Here is a 22448-nt window from a genome sequence, read left to right on the forward strand (position 1 = left end):
CTTTCCAGGTATACTGCAGCATCCAGATGGGACTGTCCTGAAGCAGCTGCAGCCACCACCTCGTGGTCCCAGGGAGCAGGAGTTCTACAACAAGGTGAGCGTCCTGCAGGGTGGAGGGAGCTGGCTTGCTGTGGGTGAAATGGGTGTGCCTTCCCGTAGAAGTACACCCTTATTGTTGTGGCCGGGAAAGTGCAACAGAAATATCTGAACGGTAGGTCACCAACAGCCTTGTCGTGGTATCTGTGTGCTTTCTAGAACTTCCTCTTCTTTGAATATCTGTCCATCTGCCAAAGCTACTTCACTTGCAGGATTTAAGCTTGCTCATTTGCTCATGGGACAGCGGGGTTTTCACAGCATCTAAGATTTTATTGAAAAGACTTGTATTATTTCCATCTATGATTAAAAGGTGGTATATTTGATCCCATCTTTCTCATGATGGTGAGGGTCTCAGAATGGGTTGCATCTAAACTTAGCATGTCTTAGTCTTCCACCTAGTCTGGTTTACTGCTAGAAATATGGCTCTGTTGACTGTATTAAAACTGTTCACTGTATTAAAACTCAGCTCCTGGGTCTCAGAGCAATTGTAGAGTGGCAGTGGTGATGGACACCAACTCTGTATCAGGTAATAGGCAACACTCATCACTGACTCAGGGCAGCAACTTCCTTATGTCGCACCCAAAGGTTTCAAAGCCAGCACACTTTCTTTCTTAAGCAAGACACTGCTTTAGTCAATAAAAAGTGAATCTCTCCAGTTTTTAACTGTAGTTTGTTGCAATTTTCCTATTGCTCACGTTCAGTTTGCTTTATCATTAAATTTAATAACATAAATCAGGAGAGTTGTTGCTTGTTGTCTATGAGGGCAAACTGGTTTTAGAGCTGCTTTCTGTTACTGACCTAACTGCCAGTGATAGTCTGTCACGTGTTCTTTCTGTATCAGCTTGATGTGTCATCCCTTTCTATGGCTTATTCAGTATGAAGAACTGTATGCAGGATGAGAGAGGAGTCTTGAGACCCTCTTTTTGTTGCGGTGTTTGGGGTTGGGGTTTTTTTTGTGGTTAACTTTAATATCCTTCTAGGAAAAAAAATATCAGAAGACCTTAAGTATTTTGTGGAAGTGCCTCACATGAAAACTGGCTGAGCAGTGTGCTCTAGGTGAAGAATGTGTTTGCATACTAGAATTATTCGATAATTCTCCTGATGGGACTGCTAGACAAAACAGCAGCTCTTGAGTTAGTAGGAGCTCAGCAGGAGCCAGTTAAATGGAAATGTAAATATTTCTCTGAGGTTTCTCAGTGACTGTCATTTAGATGAGGTTAAGAAAGATGCAGTCCAGCCTTAGCAGTAACTCTTCAGCAGAAGGAGGAAGTTGGAACAGACTCTTTTGAGTGTCAGGCCACTTACTCTTCTGTGAAATCCTGAGGGATGGACAGTAATGTGCTATCACTGTCTAAAGGCAGTGCATAAGGAGGGTAAGCTTGAGCATTGCCTAGATGTTAACCGTTCACAACACAGGCTTTATCATTTTGCCTGTTGCTTAAACTGTCATGACAAGCTGTGAGCAAGACCCTGGGCAAAATCTTCAAGGAAGAGGTCTGTGTTAGTGCCCTTGTTACTATGCCACGACACAGTGGGAGAAGTTGGTCTCAATGCTGGTAACTTGCAAAGTTAGGTTCAATTATGCATGCCAGGGCCTTGCCAGGTTGCTTCTGACACTAAGTTTTTTTTGGTTATAAGCTATTTGTGAAAGGGCTTGGGCAATTCTCAAAAAATAATGGGAGAAAGGGAAGGGTGTATACGGAACTAGTTGTGCGTGAACTAGAATGGCTTTTTGTGGGAGAAGGGAAGGAGAGCAAATGCCTGTATGTTATGTAGGTGAAAGTACAGGAGAAAGGTCTTGGGGATTTATCGCTTCTCAGTGATTAACTACTATCATGTTTGCTGTCAGGCCAGAACCACGTGATGTGGGATATAGACACCCAAGCGCTGCCTGTCATTGTTACAAGATGAGGATTACTGTGGATTGTGAGGTTCATTGTAAGGTACAGGTTCACATACAGCTTGATAGAATAGCTCGTTGCTGCCAAGAGGGAAAAGCCTTTCTTGCTGTTCTTGTCCTTGACTTTGTCCTGTGCTGGTGCTTTTTGGACACGATGAACTGATTTGATTTCCCTAAAAGATGGCAAAACTTCCTTGTGTTGGTAGTCTATCAGTTTTAGTGATGAAACTGTGGGGGCAGTGGGAACAACAGCAAGATAGCCCTGTTTAGGTGCCTGAGCTCAACACATCTTAAAATCAAAGAGACGTTATCACCCTGGAGTGGGCTAGTGAGCCCCCAGAGAATGGGGGAAGGAGAACTTTACCAGTCCTTGAGACAAGGGGTTGTTTACCAGGTGGTTTAGTACAGGAGGTGGTGAGAAACAGTGCAGAAATGAAACAGGTGAAACAAGACTGATGTATCCCAGGCTGTCACTTTGTCAGGCCTAGACAGTAAGTCCGTTGGTAAGATGGTAATAATGGTTGCCCATTAGTATATGTGGATTAATTGTGACTTAATTTCTGCACCTGCTTTTCCATATGTGCTTATAACTGTTCTGTCTGTAGTGATAGATCAGTTACTGCTTCCTTTGCATGCTACCTTACCCTGGCCTGAATTAAGATTAGTACCTCAGTACCTGGCCCAGAAAACGTGTTGTTTTATTTTTTTTCTTAGGGGTAAAGCTCACCTCAGCTGAAGTAGTTAAGAACCTCGGTAGCAAGAAGATGAGCGTGTCTCAGTTTCAGCTGCACAAGTTGGCTGGAGAGCATCTATCAGAGATCTGAGGCAGAAGCATCTTCCAGTAACCATCAATGACCAGGAAGTGGTATTTCAGCATGCAGTCTGAGTGCTTGTGAGCTGGAGGTTGCAGGGAGTGTGTCATGATAGGAGATTACGAGCCTTTAAGAGACAAGTTTGACTAACTCTGATGTATTTAACCTGACACCAGGCAGATACCATCTTCATTCTGGTCAAGACATTCTTCTCTTCTGAAGTTGCTAGATTTGCGTTCAGCTGGATGGGTGAACATGACAGAGGGCCATAGTCTGTGTCCATGAATCACCAGAAGTTTCTTCCCTTGGTTTTTGATGGGTTATTTTCTATTGAACATGAAGCTGAGTGCTGACTGGTAGAGCCCAAACAAAATGGGCTTCTCTTTTGGCATGGAAACTTGAGCAAGACACTGTAGTGCAAAACACTAATAGTGATCTAAAACCTCCTCAGAAATGGTGGCAAGTAAAGATGTTGAAGAATTTCACAGGTCTCTGTCAAGGTGGAAAACTGGAAAAATCTCTCATTTAATTCCTACTCAGACTGCCATTAGGTTACCTTCCTGTGTTCCTGATAGTGTATTCTCAGTTTAGCAGTTTAAAAAAACCAACAAAACCAACCCACCCTCTAAATACAGGTCTCCTTTCTTAAGAGATGATTTCACCAAGTAAACCAGACTTTTATCTCTGCTACAGCAATATGTGTCATTCTCTGCTGATGGGGAAGTGGCTTGCCATGGTTCTGTGTTATGAGGGAGGGGAAACACAGAATATGACAAGATGATTGTGAAGCCTTCCCATGATAAAATGTAGCGGAACAATGAGTGGTTTGTAGTAATTGTTAGTAACTTACTATCTGTTGCTTAATTTGTCATTGGAGTGTGACTTTCCAATGGTAATGTCTGCTTCCTACTGAGTTCTGTAAATATGAGTAATTATTAAATCAAAATAATAACATTTTAATTTAGTTTGTGCAAACTCCCTTCCTGTACCTGAGGGCATGAACTTCTCACAAACATTGGCTGCATAACCATGGAGTGCTCTAGCAGGTCTTCTGGTAGCCTTATCTGGGTAAAAAATCTGGAGTTTTTTTAACCTTGAATAGCTACAAGATACTTTGTTTTGGATAGGTATGAGCACAAGGGAATGAAAAAAAAATTGGAGGGTTGTGTTTTTTCAGGACTCTATAGTCTGCAACAGTTGTTTCCATCTAATGGAAATACTTGGTGAGAACCTGTAGGTGGAGGCACTCTAAAGGACTGCTTTTTTTTTTTAAAGGAGTTTCAGGAGGGAGTGGCACACAGAGATGTGGAAACAGGAAAATAGTGTTTGAAAATGTAATATATTATGTAGTAGTGACCCATTTCCACTAAAGAAAATTAATTGTTAAAAGGCAGTGTGTGTTTATGGTAGGCTGCCTACACGTGCATGCTAAGAAATCCACTAAAGCAGGCTACTAGTTGCTGTGTTTTAGTATTTGGCTTCAGCTTGCTTTATGCCAGGGTGCATTTATACATACTGAAACAGTCTGATTTAATTCAGCAGTGTTGGGGAGAGGGAAGAAGCCCATCAGCCCTCCTATGGTGATCTCTTCTGGCAGCTGAGTGGGGAACAGAAGGAAAAACATCCTTTGACAAAGTTAGTGCAGTCACTTACTGTATGAGGTAAAACCTTGCATAGCTGGGTACAGAGCTTTTGTCTCAGACATGCCAGGCTGTATCCAAGAGCACTGTGTGCTAGCATAATTCTTCCCATTTAAGAGCTATCCTCTTCAGCACGAGGTTTTTCTTAATTTGACACATCAAGTATGTAGTGTTGCAGAAACTACTGTCCTGTTGATGCCCTGAAGAGGGGAAGCTGGAATGTCAGGCTTAAAACAGGGCAGATGCTTTTGCAGGCAGAAAAGGACAGAGCCTGTGCTGCAAGTATTTAAAACTGAGGAAAAGAGAATTTACAGTTGTTGAGGTTACCTTCGTGACTGCAGTTTCCTACAAGCTGTGTGTTTAGCACCAAGAGGTGGAGTGTTACTTGGGTTCAACAGAACAGGAGAAGGTCGCTGAACTGTTTTGAAATGGCAGCTCTTTCACTTCTGATTTCTGGCATTTGCTTGGTGGGGCTGTAACCTTCTGTTTACTGTGTGTCTGTGTTCTGAGTGTGGCATACTGAAGTTTTGAAGGTTGCTAACACGGTAGCTAATAAACTGGGATTTTATGCTTAGCAGATCAATAAATGTTCCTGTAGACTTTTACTTGAATTGGCTTTCTGCTTTTCTGTGGTGACAGCGTGATGCTTGGGGTATGAGTAGTACACCTTGCCCCCTCATCCTGCCTACTGAAAACTGTCCTGAGAAGGCTCTTGCAGCATGGACTACTTCCAGTGCTTATATTTTTTGTCCCCCTCTGTTTGCTAGTGGCTGCGTATCAGAATTGTCATAGCTGGTTCTTGTGATGTTGCAAAGTCATGGCTCCAAGTAACATACCTGCAGTACTATAAGGTTTCCAAGGCTGCTGTAACACAACTCTGAGCTGAACTGTTGGATACCCTTGTCCCAGAGTGCAAGGGTAGTTTTGGGAGGATTGGAATGAAAAGGTGGATGGAGTTCTCCCAGTCCCAGCTCAGGTCTAGTAGCATTCTACCTCTATCCCGGTGCTTGGGAACCAAGGGATCTGATTCACCCCACGTAGCATCGGGAAAAGATAATCAGGCTAGTCAGCTGGCCCTTCTGGATAACAGATCTTCCACCCATTGCCAATCACTAATGGTTTTGTTAGCTGCTGTAGCAGTAGTCTGAAAGTTCAGAGTTCAAGCCCTGCTGCCATATAATATGAATGCAAGGAAGCGGTTACCACTGTAGATAATGGAAATTGTTTTTCACTTCTGTTAAATGTCCTGAAAACAAAGCCAGGATGTAAGACACACAAATAGCTCCAGCATGTAAAAGAGATTTACGTTACTTAGGTGAGAGTCAAGCACTTGAAAGCTAGGAAGTAATGGTTTCATGGTTGCCCGCACAATTGTTCTTCTGAACTTTTGTTGGATGCATTATAATGCAGCTTTCAATAGGGCAATGACCTGTCTTTCTGTTTTGTTTCCTCTAAAGAACTTAGTAATTTTGCAACCTGACATTAGGCAGATTTAATATTGTTTGTGCAACTTCTTCTGTCTTGTAACAGTTGTTAGTCTTTGAGTTTGTGACCAGAGGATAACATGTTAGTGAAGACCCAATTATGTTAATATTCCTGAAGTCATAGTTTCTTGTGCTTCTGTGGTTACAGAGAAGAAACATGGGAAGTATGCCCCTTTGGACCATTATCAATAATCTTCTCTTTACTGTTTATTTCATTCTCAATAACCTGCCACTAGTCCTGTGCAGTGGCTTTTCATTACTGCTTGATGCTTGCTTGCTTCTTTTTTGCATTGTCTAATTCTAATTGGTATTCAAGCAGCTTAAGGCAGTGCAGAAGACTTCTAGTGACTTCCCTCCCCCTCCATGGTACAAAATCAAGCCAGCAGCCTGAAAGATGTGTTTTGGCCTGGAAGCTTTTGCATAGAGTTGCAAGAACTGACTCATAAGGCTCAGCCCCCTTTCAGACTATATAGCACAAATCACGATAAGGCAGTATGTGTTCTGTAAACTGTTCTCTGCTAGTGACGGAAAAGGAAGGGAATTGGGGAGGCAAAGTATGTCTGTCTTCAGGATGAATTACCCTATTTTGTGAACTCAGTTGATGGGTTTTATAGTCTTGATTTAGATTATTATCTTTGACTGAAAAAGGAGTGGATGATGGCCATCATGCTGCTATTGTGTACTAAAATATCCTTATCCTGTGATCAAGTCTCCAGCTAAGGTTCTGATTTTTCAGTCTTGTATGGACAAAGCTTGGAGAAAAAGGATGCCCGGTTTTCTTAACATCTTATATTGAGGATGCAGTGCTTTGCCCAAACCTTTCTTTACTATTGCATTCAGAGCTGTAGCTCAGTATCCTGAAGGGCTGTCTTTAGCCGTATCTCATTCTGTTACATCCAGACCTGCTGCATTTCCAGTAAGAGGTAGCGGTACTGAAGTGTGCAAATTACCTGTTTGCAAATGTGGTGGGCATGTTCTGATACAGTCCATTTCTGCCCTTGGCAGCATTCTTCCTGCTGAGAATCTGACTGGGAGGGATTGTGTTCTGCAGGGGAAATAAGCAAATTTAAGTTCCCAAACCACTGTGTGAAATTGCCTCACACTCTATACTTTAAACCATGATCCTGGACAAAAGTATTGTAATAAAAAGAAGGACGCGCAGTACTCATCAGCTCGTGAGAAGAAAATGGCTTTTTGACCGAATTGTGAAATACTGTCAGCATGTATTCAGATCTTTTTCACATTAGGAGTTGTCTAGGAGAGGTGAAGAATGAAGTGTAGGTCTAAATCTGCTGGGTTTCTACTACTGTCCTATAAACACTCACATTTTATGTACTTCAGGTCACTATTAAATGACTGAAAGCCTACTGTACCAAGACAGTAAGACTTAAAAAATACGGCAGATTTTTGTGATTCTTGCACCCTGTAGCAAGAAAAGCTTGAAGGGGATGCACTGCACAGTAGAAGGTTAACAGTGAGCATCTGTTCCCTGTGCTCCTTGTATGTTGTGTGCCACAGAATAATCTACAACCAGCTTTATTAAATCTTAAGAAAACCTCACAAAAGGAAACCATAAAGGGCCATTATTGCAATTTGATGCTATTGGGGAGCTACTAGGTAGGGTAGCTAACAGGCTTGAGTAGTCTACAGTCGATGCTATGTAAGCAGGACAAAAAAAACCCAGTTCTCTTACCAACCTGATTTTAAGGAATATTCCTTCCCGAGAGTAGATCTGGCTGAAAATAAAGCAAAAATGCATAGCTTTAATGTGCATACCCAAGTACGTTAAAATGGATTAAGTTAAAAGAGTACAGTGCTCCTTCTGTGTTAGTCATGCAAGCACTGACTTTTTCAGACTGGATCAAATACTGTTTAAAAGTGAATTGAGTTATGAATCTTTCAGAATATGGATCAAATTACTGAAGGTATGTTGGTGTTATACAGAAATACAGTACTTTGTGCATTTTAAGTTTATTTAAAAATAAGATACGGTTGGTAGGCTGCCAGTATGGGATTGAGGAAAGCGTAGGTTGCCTCCTTGGAAGAAAAGGAAAATAAATTCAGTCTCCGAAAACACGAATTCCAGTTTTCAGATTAAAAAAAAAAGGCTTTTAATATGAGAATATTGCATAAAGCCAGAACTGTGTATGTGTGGAAAGAGATGTGAATCTCCAGTGCATACGGTAGAAGTGTAATGCAATGTTTTGGTGTGTTCTTGGTCTTCCAGGTACCAGATCAACCATAAGTAAATGAAAAACTCCATTAAATATTATGTTGAATGTCCCACTGTGTATATAACATGGTTGTTAAAATTCCGGTAATATCCAATACTTAGGGAGCAATTTGGTAGCAATTATTTTTCAGTCTTTGAGTATTTATTTTTCTGAGTGTGTATATTACATAAATATATGTATATATACACATACATAAATATATATGTGTTTATATAGGTGCAATATACACACACACATATATGTTTATATATATAAAAATCTTCTTGACAAAGCAAAACAAATGACTTAGCTCACCATGCCTGGGTGTAACAGAATCCACTTACCCAGATTTTTTTGCTCTGCCTTACTGGAGCAGACTCTGATCAAAGGATTCCTGAGGTTTCTTGGTGGTGTTATTGCTGGTTTTCTTTGTTTCCTCCCTTCCACCCCCGATTCCAGCACAAGCTAGCACTGCTGCTTTCCTGTCTTGACAGGGGTGAGCAAGGAGGTTGTTAGCAGGTTTGGGAAGCAACAGCCAATGTGCTTGTGCAGCAGATGAGTTAGTGAAAGGAAGATGTGGGCTCATAGCTGATTCTGTAACTTAGTTTTACACAGTCAAATGTATAGGTGGGACCCTAAAGAGTTACTTATTCAAAGCAAACAAAAAAATAACTCTAGTTATTACAAACCAGCTATTTTGATGTTAGCATATGTTCTCTAACAACTGAAAACCACTCTACTTGGGTAGAAAACATCAGAATAGCTTTTGGGCTGTTATTTTTGATCGTCATGGAAGGAGCTATTGCATACTTCTCCAGAATCATAAGCCATCATGTAAAATTCCTGTTAGTAGGTACCATTCTTCTCTGTCTGTTTAAAAAAAGTTAATAAAAATAGTAAAATGAAGAGGTTATTACTAGCTGCCTGTCTCTTGGCAAGTGTTCTCATGGCAAAGTAGAGCTCGTGCTGGCAGAGGGGCTTTTGATGTAGAAACTGAGACTACAAATCTGATGTAACATTTGCAGGGTAGTCCTTGAAATGATTATTTTGGATACCTGGCTGCAGGTGGGAGTTGAGTATTCTGGAGTAAGGGGTAGGGTATACTAGAAGATGGTAAAATACATAGTTGCTGTTAAAATGCAAATAATTTAGATGAACAAAATTGTCAAAAGTAAGGGGAGCCCAAACAGGTGTTCTTTAAAGGAAGGTATTGACATGATTATTTTTTTTCAGGGGTATTGATGGTAGATGTACTTAAATGGCAGTTTCAGTGGAGTGCCTTGGCCTGGTAATGAGGCAGTAAGCCAACTCAGGGTGCTCAGCAGGCTGCAGGACCAGCTGGATGCTGACACTGCCGCAGAGAAGTGGATGAAAATGTGTGTCAGACTATGGTAGCCCTGGCTCTTACTTAATTATCGTGAAGCTGCACCTTTAGGCTAATGCTGCAGTAAATTCTTTGTGAGGGCTGCCTTTTGCAGTATTAGGAAAAAACCAACCCAACATATGTCTGTCAGGACTTGGTTCCCCTTTCTGTCTCTTTGAAATGTAAAATTAAATTTTGCCTGTTTAACTGCTTCAGGGTTCCTCCCTCCCTTTGTTCTCTGTTGCTCCCTAGGTTGGATCTTCAGCTGTTATCAGATGGCTTTCCAGAAACAAAGGGTAATGCTTATTAATGTTCTCAGAAAGTGGGGCAGTCATACTGGCTTATTTACCCTTTTGTCTTACTGTTCCGCCATATCGCTTTCAGTGATAATTTAAGCTTGAACTCTGGAATAGTTGGTGTTGCTTAAAATACAATATCTTGGAGCAGAAAATTTGTATGAAAAGACTCTTGTTGTCTTTGTTCAACTTGCTTTTGCAACTGTGAGGATTTGGGTATGTCAAGGTGCTGGTTTCGAACCAGGTCCATGTCTTCCCTTAAAATGCTAAATAGTATTCATGTTGCACAACTTAGTGCATTGCAGTAATAGAGCTGTTTTTTTGGCACAACAGTTGTAAAGACAGATGAGAAAACTGGTTGTACCATACCTCTTCAAGGGAGGAGGTATGAAGTGGCAAAGTGACTTGACTTTTTGTCTTGAAATTTGCTGGATCTCTCTGGCTGCTGGTAGCTTGAGTTTTTGCAGTGGGTAATTTCAGGACAGCATCACCTCAGCTCTATTGGTAAGTGTTGTCAAACTAAGAAGGAAGAGCAAGTAAGAATCGGACAAGTGTCTTAAAATTGAAACTTCCTTATCAGGTGACCAATGGTAGTATGTCTTAACCACTTTTTGTTAGGCTATCTTCTCTTTATTTTGGCCTCTAGTGGAGAGTACCTAATGTGAACTCTATTTCAGTCTGTCATATACGCACGTTGACATAACTGAACCAAAGGAACGTAGATTCTGGAGTGGAGACCTTGATGTGTGATTTGCCATGTACTTTTGAATTACACTCATGTAAGAGTCTGGTAACCTCCTTAGGACACTGCTTAACAGGTGTTTGTGCTGTTGATGTAAATACAAACACCTACGTTTCCCTGTCTATGTTCTTAAAGAGTTTTGGGGTTTTTTGTTTTTTGGGTTTGTTTTTTTTTCTTTTTTTAAGAAAAAGATGAATTGGATAGTGGTGCCTGAGGGGTCAGGCTTTGCACATTCTGAAGGAAAAATTCTTTGACTTCAAAGAGCTTTGAAGTTCATTAAGACTCTGGCTTCTATGCAGTTGAAGATCAATGTAACATCTGATTGTGTTAGTGAGTTGTGAACCTAGGAGAGACTGAAGGGCAAGAGGAAGCTCACTTGTGTGGCAAGCGATTTGTGATGAAACATGATCTTTAATTTTGCAATTTGACCGAGAAGGTCCTGAGGGCCCACCAGCCTGCTCAGCTCGGTGGCTTGCAGCAATTGTAGGCATGTGTGGGGAAATTATTTAAACTTGCTTTATTGTTAATCTTTAGTTGCCCAGGAATCGTGTGGAATGAAAGATGAGATGAGAGTTTGCTGTCTTGTGAAGAAGGAAACAACCTTTTTCTGCTTGTGATGGGGTAGGGTTGTGTGCCTGCTGATGTCTTTCCAACTACATTACTGTCTTGCCTCTGTAGTAAGTGGTTATTGGCAAGAAAGAGTGACTGGATGATCTGTCTCTACCCAACTTAACTCTGACTGTTTCAGAGTGACTTGCTGCATATGGTGTCTGTGGCTTTTCACTCATGGCTCCACTGTGGTATTTGTTCAGCATTGCTCTGGTGGCTGTCTGACTGATGCCTTTTGGTTTCTTCTGTCTGCTGAAGTTTTGAAGCTCTGCCACATCCACAGAAATGGGTCAGGGTTTGCTTTGCCTCTTGTAAAGATGATTCCATGCCTGGGGCTGCAAATCTTGCTAGGGTCAGCCTAAATTTGACTATATAAAACACATGGAAGTGGATGAAATAAGACATACTGTTTTTTTGGCATTGCTAGAGAATGACTGGTTGGTAAACATGACCAAATAAGTATCTCTTCAGGAGATTTCTGAAGCTTATTCCACATCCTTCTTTTTTTTTTTTTTTTTTTTTTTGGAAGGTGAGATGGCTAACTCCTAGCTATTTATTTTTTTTTCCAGGAAGAAGGATTTGATTGTCACAAGTGTGCACCATTCTTAATTGAAAATCCACTTAGGTGATCAAATTGTGGTAATATATCCTGATTTTTTTGAAGCTTTTTTTTGTCTTTCTGTAGGCATCTTCAGTGAGAATACTGATGACAATCTCACGTATAGTACAGCTATATATTAGATAGTAAAATAAGCAATTCAATCTAATAGCATTTAGTGTAATGGCATTAACAAATATTTAACTTCTGGAATTACTCTGGTATCAGATACTTGGAATTTGAGCAGAGCTGGCTCCAGTCATATTTGTGGAAACAAATACTGTGGATGCTTGCAAGTCAAACTGTGATGGTACTACTTAGAAAACGATGCAAGGGCTATCTGAGTTGTAAAGCCAAGCAGATAGGAATTGCTAGAATCACAGCTGCTGTTTCAGCCTGGTTTTTTGGCCCTTGTACTTACCTGGTGTAACTGGGTGATGTAGGAGCCCAGAGGGAAATGCACTGTGTGCTCAAGTAATTAAAGTTTGTAACATAATGCATACACATTGGGAGACAGAATTAAGATTGCACTATCACCTGTACATCTTGCATTTGCTACTGAGTGCGTGACTAATTAACTGCTCCCCACCCCCCCAGAACCACCAAAAAAGCATTTGGGAACTGAACTCTGGCTGATGCTGGCAGCTGGCTGTGTATGCTGACACTCTGCAAGCTATAGTGCTACTGCCTTTAGGGACAGTTTATGATGGCTGGCAACAAGAAAAGATAATGCTTCAGACTGACATGCTTAATCTGGTGTTTAAAGCTTCCTACTCAAATAGCTTTAAAATACATGCAAACTTAAAATACATATTCTTCTAAAGAAACTCCTAACGTACTTGAGAAGATTCTCTTTAGACTACATCTCAGTCAAGGTGGTATTTGTTCATCCAGACAATTAAAGGCGGGTCTGTACTGCCAGAACTAGTTTCCTGCTGAAATTCAAACATTTGTTTTACCCTCCCTTTGTTGTTTATGTGATCAGCGAGTCTTTAGAAAACAAGAAAACCTGAATGTCATGAATAAGGAAAAGAGCATTCCCATTCTCCCAAGCAGCCCCTGTTTGCATTAAAAAACAGATGAATCTGTTTGGATCAGACTTAACAAAACAAACAGAGCGTACTTTGGATTAAAAACTAAGGGATGGTAAATTTGCCTCGGAATTAAAAAGTCCCAAGTAACTGGAAATTATGACTTCATGGTGCCTATTAGACTATCTGAGCTGCCACAGGACATATCTGGGACATATTCTTCCTATGAGTTCGTTGCTGTAATTTGTAATGGTCATGTTGTAGTCTTCCAAATGTCAGCATCCTGTTTACTTGCTTTTAAGCCCAACAGTTATTAAATTTAATGTCTCCAGTTTGTGCTTTTGGAAGAATGTAGCCTGTGATACGTCGAATGGATACCTCCCCTGGCTGAGCTGTCACTGATTGTTCTGCAGTTCTTGATTTGTTGGATGGAGATGTTAAATACAGTTACTAGTAAAGCAGAAATAACTTAGATTTGTCAGTCTGTGCTGGAGAAGTGGACCTGTTGTTAGATTAAAAAAAAAAAAAAAGATGGGGCTGCTTGAAATTAAATTGGAATATTGCCAATATAAGCAAAAATATAATGGCTTATTTCTAAAGGTTGTTCTGGGGTAAGTGCTAACTTGTCTTCTCCGTGAGTTTTCCAGCAATGTTGGTAGCGATACCTTTGGGGGCATAAGGTGCACAGTTAATATTCTGTGTAATTTTAGGGATGGTTTTGTCATGTATAGATTTATATTTGGCATTCTGAATGATGCCTGAATATGTAGCTTGCTACCGGGTTGTATGGAATGAGAAGTGCCCGTGGCATGGGTGCCATTTGCAAGGTCCTTCTCTAAGGAGCAGAAGGGGTTCTCTCCTGCACAGAAATAAGTGTAATTCCTGAAATGCCTGGGTTTGTTGCTTTGCCCACACCAGATGACTTGCTCTGATCTTTATTAACTGAGTGCTTATTCTTGTTTGACATGCAGCTACATTACTGGCTGAGACTGAGGTCTATATTAAAGTCAAATAAGTGCTTTGTGTATGTTATGTCAAACTTATGAGGGGAGTTTATTACTGTTTCTGGGAGCAAGATAACTTCTTGAGAGACAGAAATAATGAACTTAGTTCTGTTATGCTGAAGTAATGATACTAAACAATGTATTACTGTGAGTTTTGTCTCAGTTTAAAATGTCTTGCATCGGTGTATTAAAGGATAGACTACTTGGAAGATACCATTCCTGGAGCTCTTTTCCTCATTTGGCCTTGACGTTGGCCTATTACACTGCATTATAAATTACCTGACTATCTTTTTTGTATCCTACTATTTGAAATACGCAGGAGCACACTTGTAGGTAGTTGCAAAGTTGGTAAGTTCAATTGCCTAATGTTTGTGATTAAAGTCAAAGCAAATGTAGTGACTTAAAAACATGGGAGTGGTCTCCTGACATGTCACTTTGTCAGAACCTTATGGCCAGTAAGTTAAGCAAATGAGTTCTGATTATGTTTGCCTGTTTTTTTCAGCTGCATTCAGTGTTTCTTCTCCTTGTCTGTTGCACTTAATGCTTCCATCTCTCTCTTTTTTCCTGTCCCAAGTACATATATATGTTCCCCTGTAAAGGCTGTGATAATGCATGATGGTTGCTGCCTCTCAGATCTGCCTAAATTCACCTGGGAAAATAGTATTTGTGCTGGGTGCAATGCAATTCCCTGTCTTAGCTATGAGGTGCTATGATAGTAAACTACCACAGTAAAAAAAAAATAATTGAGATTGTAGTACTTACTGAAAACACTCACAGCATGAAGTAAATCCACTGGTCAGTGCTTGGAGCCCTGGCCCAGAAACAGCTGTCTGTATGGTGGTGAGCAGTGAACTCTATTACAAAAGATAGTAGTGGATGGGTCTGTGCCTCAGCGTTTGCTTGGTGCTAATTTTTTTCTCTTCTCTCCCACCCTTAATTTTTTTTTTTCTAAGTTAGTAAGATCAAGCTACATTGCAGTCTTCTGGTGAAAACACTTGTCTTCTGCTGGCAACATCTGAGGCTCAGCAAAGAAATGTTGCTTAAATGAAAATAAACAGCAGCGACTGATCCCAGGGACAAGCAAGGTTTTTTGTCTTGGGGCACAAGTGTATCAGCGTACCAGCTTGTGTTAACTTGGAGGAAAAATAGCCCTAGACCTGTAGTCCTCAGGGCCTGTCGAACCGGGGCCTGTGAAAAGAGATCAGTGCCCTGTGCTTGGTAAGATAAACACCCAGCAACTTTTGTATGCTTAAGCTTAAGATAGCGACAGTAGTGGTAGAGGGTGTGGTGGTAGGTGTACATCAGTGTTTTGCATCACCCCGTGGACGTATTTGTGTAGTTTGAGCTTTGAGGATTCAGCCTTCTCCTTAAGGTCTTTAAAATGGGGCTTAAATCATAAGCTAGTTAAAGGAATGTGTCAAATTGAATTATTTAGCATAAAGTCAGTGTGGATTTGGTTTTATCACCACCTTGTTGCTGCCCAGTACAGTGCTGGCATAAAGGTGTCAGAATTGTGGCTGGTACAAGCCCAGGAGAGGGTTTTAAACATACCTAAAGGCTGTGGAACACGGGTGCATTTGAAGCACACTGGTGATCTGAGTTTGCCCATTTGAGGTTTCTATGATGAAAACTAAATGTAGCAGAAACCCGCGCTGACTAATTTTAACATTCTGCTGCTGCATGCGGCTCTGTCTAGAGTTACATGGCATCGGTGGTCATAGCTGAGGCTTGCCTTGATGCTTTAAAATAGTAGCTAGACTTCAGGTCTGGGGTTTTTTTCCCTCCCGAGGTGTATTAATATTACAACACTAAAGGCGTGTATTTTGTGATACGTACATTTTGTAGTTTCTGTTGCAAGATAGTCTCCCACCATGATTAAATGTGGATCTTGGTGCAATGAGCTGAGCTAACTGCAGAGCTCTGTTAACACCTTAAATAATGTTTTACGTTGCTTCTGACTGCACTCCTGTACATTGCGTGCTGAAGTAAAAGCAAAATTACCAGCTTGCCCTAGTCACTCCTGTGCAGCGCCTGTGGTATTGCTGTGCAGCTGCTGTGGAGTTGAGGGACAGGACATGAGTGATACGGTCAGAAGTAGGGTAGGTGCAAGGGGGTTAGGATGGGATGGTTCCTACATGCAATAATAATCATTGTAACCTGTGCTTGTGTGGATATAGATCTTTTGGTCTGCAAAGCCTGCTGAACCATCCTATAGGCTATCGCCTACGCCTGTAACTAGATCTTCGGGCAGAGTGGGGGGAATCTGGTCGAGGGGATGGTTTTAAATCCTCTTAGCAACACCACTGCAAACTGGTGACAGTCATGTGATCCCATAGCAGATAGTATCCAAGGCTTCATTTGAACCCTGCAAAGAACTACTCCTTCAGGAATATAAACCAGCTGCTGTTCCCAAACTGTTGTTTTTCTCACGGAAGTTGAAAAGAATGTTGAAAACAGTAAAGCAAATAAAAAAAAATTATATTTGATTTGTGCATTGATTGTGTAATGTAGTTACAGAATGAGTTGTTTTGGAGGAAATGAGGAAGTACTATCCGGTCTGAGCTTTTTTTATACTTTACCTGATACAGCTTAAAAAGCTTTGGGAATATGATGCAGTGTAGTAATCCTGTACAATCTTGGATCCAGGATGGAAGAACACCCATGTTGCTAAATAGGCTTGATGCTAACAACTATAGTTTAGATTTTTATTCAAGGTAAGACGTAAATTATTCTTAGAGTTGATGCATCTTTTCCACTTTTAAAATTTGAAAGAAAGGATACCATTTATTTATGTTGGACTATGATAATTATAATCTTAATCTTGTGTGGCTTTTAAATGTGAAGTAGAAATCTTAAACATATGAAAACAAAGACTATAGGAAATTACAGTTATGGGACAATTGGAAGTATAAAATGAATGTTCTAAACTGATGATCTCTCCACCCCTCCCTAATGTATTTCAGGTTTATGACTCCAACTGTTGCGACAGCATTCTTCTGGAGCTGCGGGAATATCTGCCAAAATACTTCGGTGTCTGGTCACCACCTACTGCACCAAATGGTACTGTTCTAATTTTATCTGTCAATCCAAACCTCCCAGAAAAATCTTCTGGAGACTGATTTTTGGCAGTTGCGAGCTCTGTGGGACTTCTTTTGGTTTTGGGTTTTTTTGTTGTTTTTGTTGTGTAACCCACTGGTGTTCCCTCCCCTGTTCTAGTTTGCAGCCCTCTGACTGGATTAGTTTTTTGGAGCCTTTCCTCCCAGGGCTGATGGGACATGGCTGTTGGTATGGCAAATGTTTCCTGGTTGCTGGATCTGATGCATATTGCCCTGGAGCTGCTGCCTCTGTCTGGGTCATGCTGGAGGAGTGGGCTGGTTGCATTTTTATGTCTGGTCAGGCCATCAAAGCAAGAGGCAGGTGCTGAGTGGGTGTGTAAGGAAGAAAAAAAAAAAAGGATAGGTTGGGGCCTAAGGGGAGGCATTCAAACTGGAATCTGCTGCTGGATCTCCAGAGGTTGGATCCCATTGTTATGCTGTATCATGCAAAGCAGGTACTGGTGAAGCTGGGGAGCTCTGCTTGTCACCCTCTGTTACTGCTTTGAATGGAACAAAGCTCTGCTATCTTAACTTTGTGTTTGTATAACATGTTAGGAGTCAGGAAGAAAAAGATATTTTGGGGGAGCAATTGGATTTTGAGACAAAAGAGATATTATTGATGTATTTAAAACAGAAACTAGTTTTTCTTCTGAGGACTTCTCTTATACTGGGGAATTGGAGCTTCTGGAACATACAGAAACAAAAGGATGACTCTGAATGTATTTAAATACATGGGCACCAAAACTACGTGCTGTGCTCCTTTAATATAGCTGTCTTCTTATGCTGTCACTTGATAGACTTATTTTCAAAAGGGAGTAATAAAACAGCGTCCAAAGACACTGTTTAAACTCTGCAGAAAGAAATGCAAGGAAGATTGTGGTAGTACCCAGCACTTTCTTGGCTCAGTTTTGCCTTCATGCTTTCGTATCTGGCATTGACTCAAATAGCTGTACTGGAGCTATCTTTTTTCCTTCCTGTATAATTTTGTGTGTGTTGTGGAGCTCACTTAATGTCCCTTACAAATTGGAAATCAATTTATTCTATTCATGGTATGATCTTAAGATCTAAAAATGTATGGTCTAGCCAAGATACAGTACTTGAACGCATCCTGAGTTAACTTTGGGAATTCACTAGCACAGTGTGCCACGGGGCTGAATTTTGGCAGGTCTCCACCAGGAATCCACACATAGCCAGTAGGAATAACTGTTTAAAGGAAGAGTAACTTTCGATTTTGTTTGGTTTGCTTCTTGAAAAGACAATGCACAATCAGGAGTCCTCTTCATAGAAAGCTATGGCGGGAGTTCAAACAAAACACTCCATTGCCAACTCTGTTATCTGTAGTATTAATGAGTTTTGATTTCTATCAAGACTACACAAATACATTGGAGATGATGGAGTTTAACAGAATGCACACATGCTGGGTACATCCAAAGTTGAGGAGGTAGTCATTCATGTTGGAAGTCATTGGTTGGTTAGCAGGCGTTTGCAAATGCATTTTGCTAATGCCAGGTGCAAAGGAAGACCCATGATGCATTTGTGTGTGTCTGTGCACCAGTGCTTGGCACCAGAGACTAAAAGAATTGGCAGTGTTGCATAAAAAATAGGAAAAGACTGCATAAAAAACAGGAAAAGAAATTTAGAAAAATAGGAAGAAGGGAAGTAACCACACAGAGCAAGGGACATAGAGAGACTGTTTTGGGGAAACCATGGATGGGTTTGTTACCTGTCTGCCCAAATTAACTGTGGGTTAAGCTCTTGTTTAAATGATTGAACAGTATATTTAGGTCCTGTGGTGTGTCTCGGTGACATGAGATAAGAGAATCTTGACATTGGGAGCCTGACCTTTGTCAGTCCCTGCTTTACAGATTCTGGGGATGCAGCTCCATATAATCTCTGAGTAGTAAACCAAATAATTCCTTATTGTTCCTACATTGGGCATAGGTGACTTCTAAAAAAACAAATTGAATTAAACAATTACCAGTTACCAAACTGCTTGCTGCATGTTCTGAACTGTACCTATCTTAATTATTTAAGTGTGTGTGTGTAGGAGCAATGGCTTGCCTGGTTTGATAGGACAGTGTTCTTTCTTAATAAAAAGATTCCTTACTTATGAGATAAGGAAGAAGCAGGACTCCTTGGTAGAGTGGTGTTGCGTATGTGTAGCGTCATAGTTGTTATCTTGGGCACAGGGTTGACTGTCTGAGTAGGTTCATACAGATACGGAGAGAATCACAGGCTCGTGGTAAGAAAAAAAACAAGAGTAACTTAATCTAGGACCACTCAGAACTTCATCTGTGACAGTCTCTGAGTTTCCATGTGATGGGTGACCAGGAGCTATGGTGGGTAAGTTGAAGAAGTCCAGGAGTTTATTTTCTTGGAGAAATACTTAGGGAGAAGCATCAGTCCTCTATGCTCAAAATGTAGATGAGTGGATGGAATTGCTAGCTAAAAGGGGTTAAATGTATTAAGTGTAAATGAGGATATAGGAAGCATGACAGAAAAGATGGACACAGTATCGATAAAATATCAACGTTAAGAGGACAGTTATTTTACAAGTTGCATACCATACTACTGCACAGGGGATAGAGTTAGAGGTGGGTGACACTCCGTCTCCCTAAGCTAATCTAAAATTGGAGTGAGACAGTTTGGTTTGAAATTTGGGTTCACTGGCGTTGTGGGCATTGGGAGTTTATTAATGAAGTGGAAAAGTTGTTATAAAGATGTAGGAGCCATGTCGAGCTTTTTGTATCTCCTGCTGAGAGTTCTGGTTTTTGCTGCCTACTTGTTGCCTCTGCATATTTTTTTTTTTTAAGTAACTTTACTGCTGCTCATTTCATACTGTACTCTTGATTTTTATTGCCTAAACTGAGAACAGGGTAGATAAATATAAGCCAGCTTCAAACCTTTCTTTTCTTTTCTTGTTGCTGGGAGTAACTGAGGCTTTCCCCTGCTTATTCATATGTTTTGAGAGATGTAAGTTATGAGAAGTCAGATGCTTCAAGTTATTTTGTCACTTCTGATTCCAGTGAGGACTGAATGCATCAGCATGTACGTGCTGAAGTCTGCAGTGGTTCATGTCACGCATACTTGCTGAATGAATGTTGGTGGTGTTGGTTTGTCTCCTTTGGGAGTGTAATAAAATATGTAAATAATAAGTGAAGCCACGTCTTCCTGCCATCTTCCCCGCCCCTGAAAAACAGAAAGGGGGAGGGCAAGTCTCTGAGGAATGATTTGTTTAATTTCTTGAGATGTATAGTCAGGATTACCTACCAAAGCTAAGATGCAAAAATCCTTAAAATTATTTTCTCTGTAGGAGATTTTAATTTAACCTGGTTTTAGATGGCAAATGCATGATGTTCAGAAACACATTGCGTTAGCAGTGTGCTACATAATAGTTTAGAAAATCTGAACTGCTTGGAAAATCTGTTTTTTTTCTTTAACAAAACAAGGAGAGGAAGGATAGTGTGCTAGTTATCTAGGCTGAGCTGCAGGCTTGTTGATGACCTTCAGAAGGACACTTGGGGGTCAAATCCTCAAAGACAATGAGAGCATCTGACTTCAAGGTGGTATCTACCAATGTTTCCATCTGAAGCTTTGTTTGCCTTAGTCTTAATGCTTCCAGATACTGTAGGGGGAAACGTTGCAAGTTGGGGTGTGTTCTGATACTGTGGTTTTGGGGTCTCTTTCAGTAGCCTGTTGAACACAGTGCAAATAACTGAACAGTGCCAGGAAAAATGAAGCATAAAAACATGATGCTTTTTTTTTTTTATGCTGTATTGAGGAAAAATAGCTTGGTGTAATGCTTTATCTGTGGTGGCGGCATTGCTTTCCCTGCAAGGACAAAAAGCTTTTTGAGAGTGGGAGTGTGCGTTGAACAGGTGTAACGTAATCTTAATTCTGAGCTTGCAGTTAGCTTATGAGGAAGATTTAAATAATAATTCTAGAAAGTGTGAGAGAGATGAGTCACTTAGGAATAGCTTACAGGCTTTGCCAAGTAATTAGTGTTTCCCATGGTTAGTGTTAGCTCCTAAGTTATTTTAATGCTTAGTTTTTTAAAAATAGTAATTGTTACACTTTTAGGTCAGTAAGAGATGATCTAGCTTAATAGATCTGAAATGGATGGGGAACTGAAAAGTGACAGATATTTAGAACTTCTAAATATTTGGGAGGTGTTGAATGTTGGTGCTCTATGCTTAGAAGAGGGATTTGGACCAGTGGGACAGAAGGTGGCAGATGACCACAGGCACTCTACAGATGCCTTCAATGGAAAGAGCATGACAATCTTGTCCACTTGTTGTCTGACGGGAAGTATGCTAGGTTTTGGGAGACTTAAGTTCTTTTTAAGCTAGTTATTTTTATGGGCTCACTCTTTGTTGTGTTATAGAAATAGATGTTTCACACTATACGCAGTTAGATTTCAGGGTTGATAAAAATATTGCATCTAAACAATTCGTACAATTTGTGGCAACTTGGAATTTGTATAATTTTGGTTTTGTAACGGTTTGAGTCAGGAGGTGCTCACAACATAATCCAAAGCATTTTGCAGTTGGTGGTAAAGGAGTGCAGCCATTTTCTGAGATGTTTTTGTATTTCTTTCCCCACCTCCCATGGCATACCTTTGTCTCAGTGCTTTTGAGAGCTAAGCACTGAAAAACTTGAATTTCATTTAGTTGTTTTCTGGATTGTTTTAGAGCGATGACACAAATCTATTGATTACAGCGATTTCTGTAATATGCAAAAAGGATTGAAGGGTGGTGTTTAGATTTTTACAATTTTTGTTTTAATAACAGATAGCTAACAGGTTGTATGGACTCCCTTGGATTTAGTAGCAATTCTCCAAAACCCCACAAAAGCTGTGTTAATATCTGACTGAATTAGATCAGTGTATAAAAACTTTAAACAGATGATGTGGCACCTGCAGTTCAGGTGATGCTTTCCCTACTAGGAAGTGTATTCTCTATTTGTCCTGTTTTTCCTTAGGGGATATCTAGTCAGCAAATACAGAGTATGTTTGCTGCCTGTGGCTTCTCAAAGTTAAGTATGAGTTATTTTAGCTGGGCATCCCTGCAGTTGCAGTTAACTAGTCTATGGGTGAGCTAGTCTATAATTAATCTCTGGATTGATTCTGTAGCCCAGAGGACATTGGAAAGGACTGTAAGCTGCAGTGAGTTAAGAGACTGGATTTTTATAAGTAGCGTATTAGTTCCACATGCTTTCCCGAGAATGACTTTAAATTAACAATATGCTTAGTCTCATTTATACATAAAGCAGGCATCTGAGAATTAAATAAAACCTATTTCAGATTGATACATAAGTACTTTGGGGAATTGGGCATTTGATCGTGATGGTGTAAAAAGTGAAGCTTTATGTAGGACTTACTAAAGTAATAAAAGCGCCTCCTGCTTCTTACCCTTAAGAAAGTGTTTCTGCTTATTAAGTGGAAATGGAATATTGCTTGTGCCCTTTATCTTGACTTGTAACTGGTTTTGTTACCTGTCTGTACAGCAGACAAGTAACTTAAAACAAGCCACTGTCCCTCTTCTCTCTTTAAACTTGAATTCATTT

General features: G+C 40.4%; 1 protein-coding gene across 1 annotated transcript in view; it reads left to right on the forward strand.

The window, feature by feature from the left end:
* The window catches only part of IPMK (inositol polyphosphate multikinase), a 44358-nt gene that overhangs the window by 5071 nt on the left and 16839 nt on the right, over window positions 1–22448 (forward strand). Inside the window, exons 2-3 of the mRNA XM_080401690.1 lie at window positions 9–94; window positions 16752–16848. Coding sequence (XP_080257816.1) covers window positions 9–94; window positions 16752–16848 — 183 coding nt within the window. The remainder of the gene's footprint in view (window positions 1–8; window positions 95–16751; window positions 16849–22448) is intronic.

The sequence above is a fragment of the Falco punctatus genome, assembly GCF_963210335.1.
Source record: "Falco punctatus genome assembly, chromosome: 9".
Classification (NCBI taxonomy): domain Eukaryota; kingdom Metazoa; phylum Chordata; class Aves; order Falconiformes; family Falconidae; genus Falco; species Falco punctatus.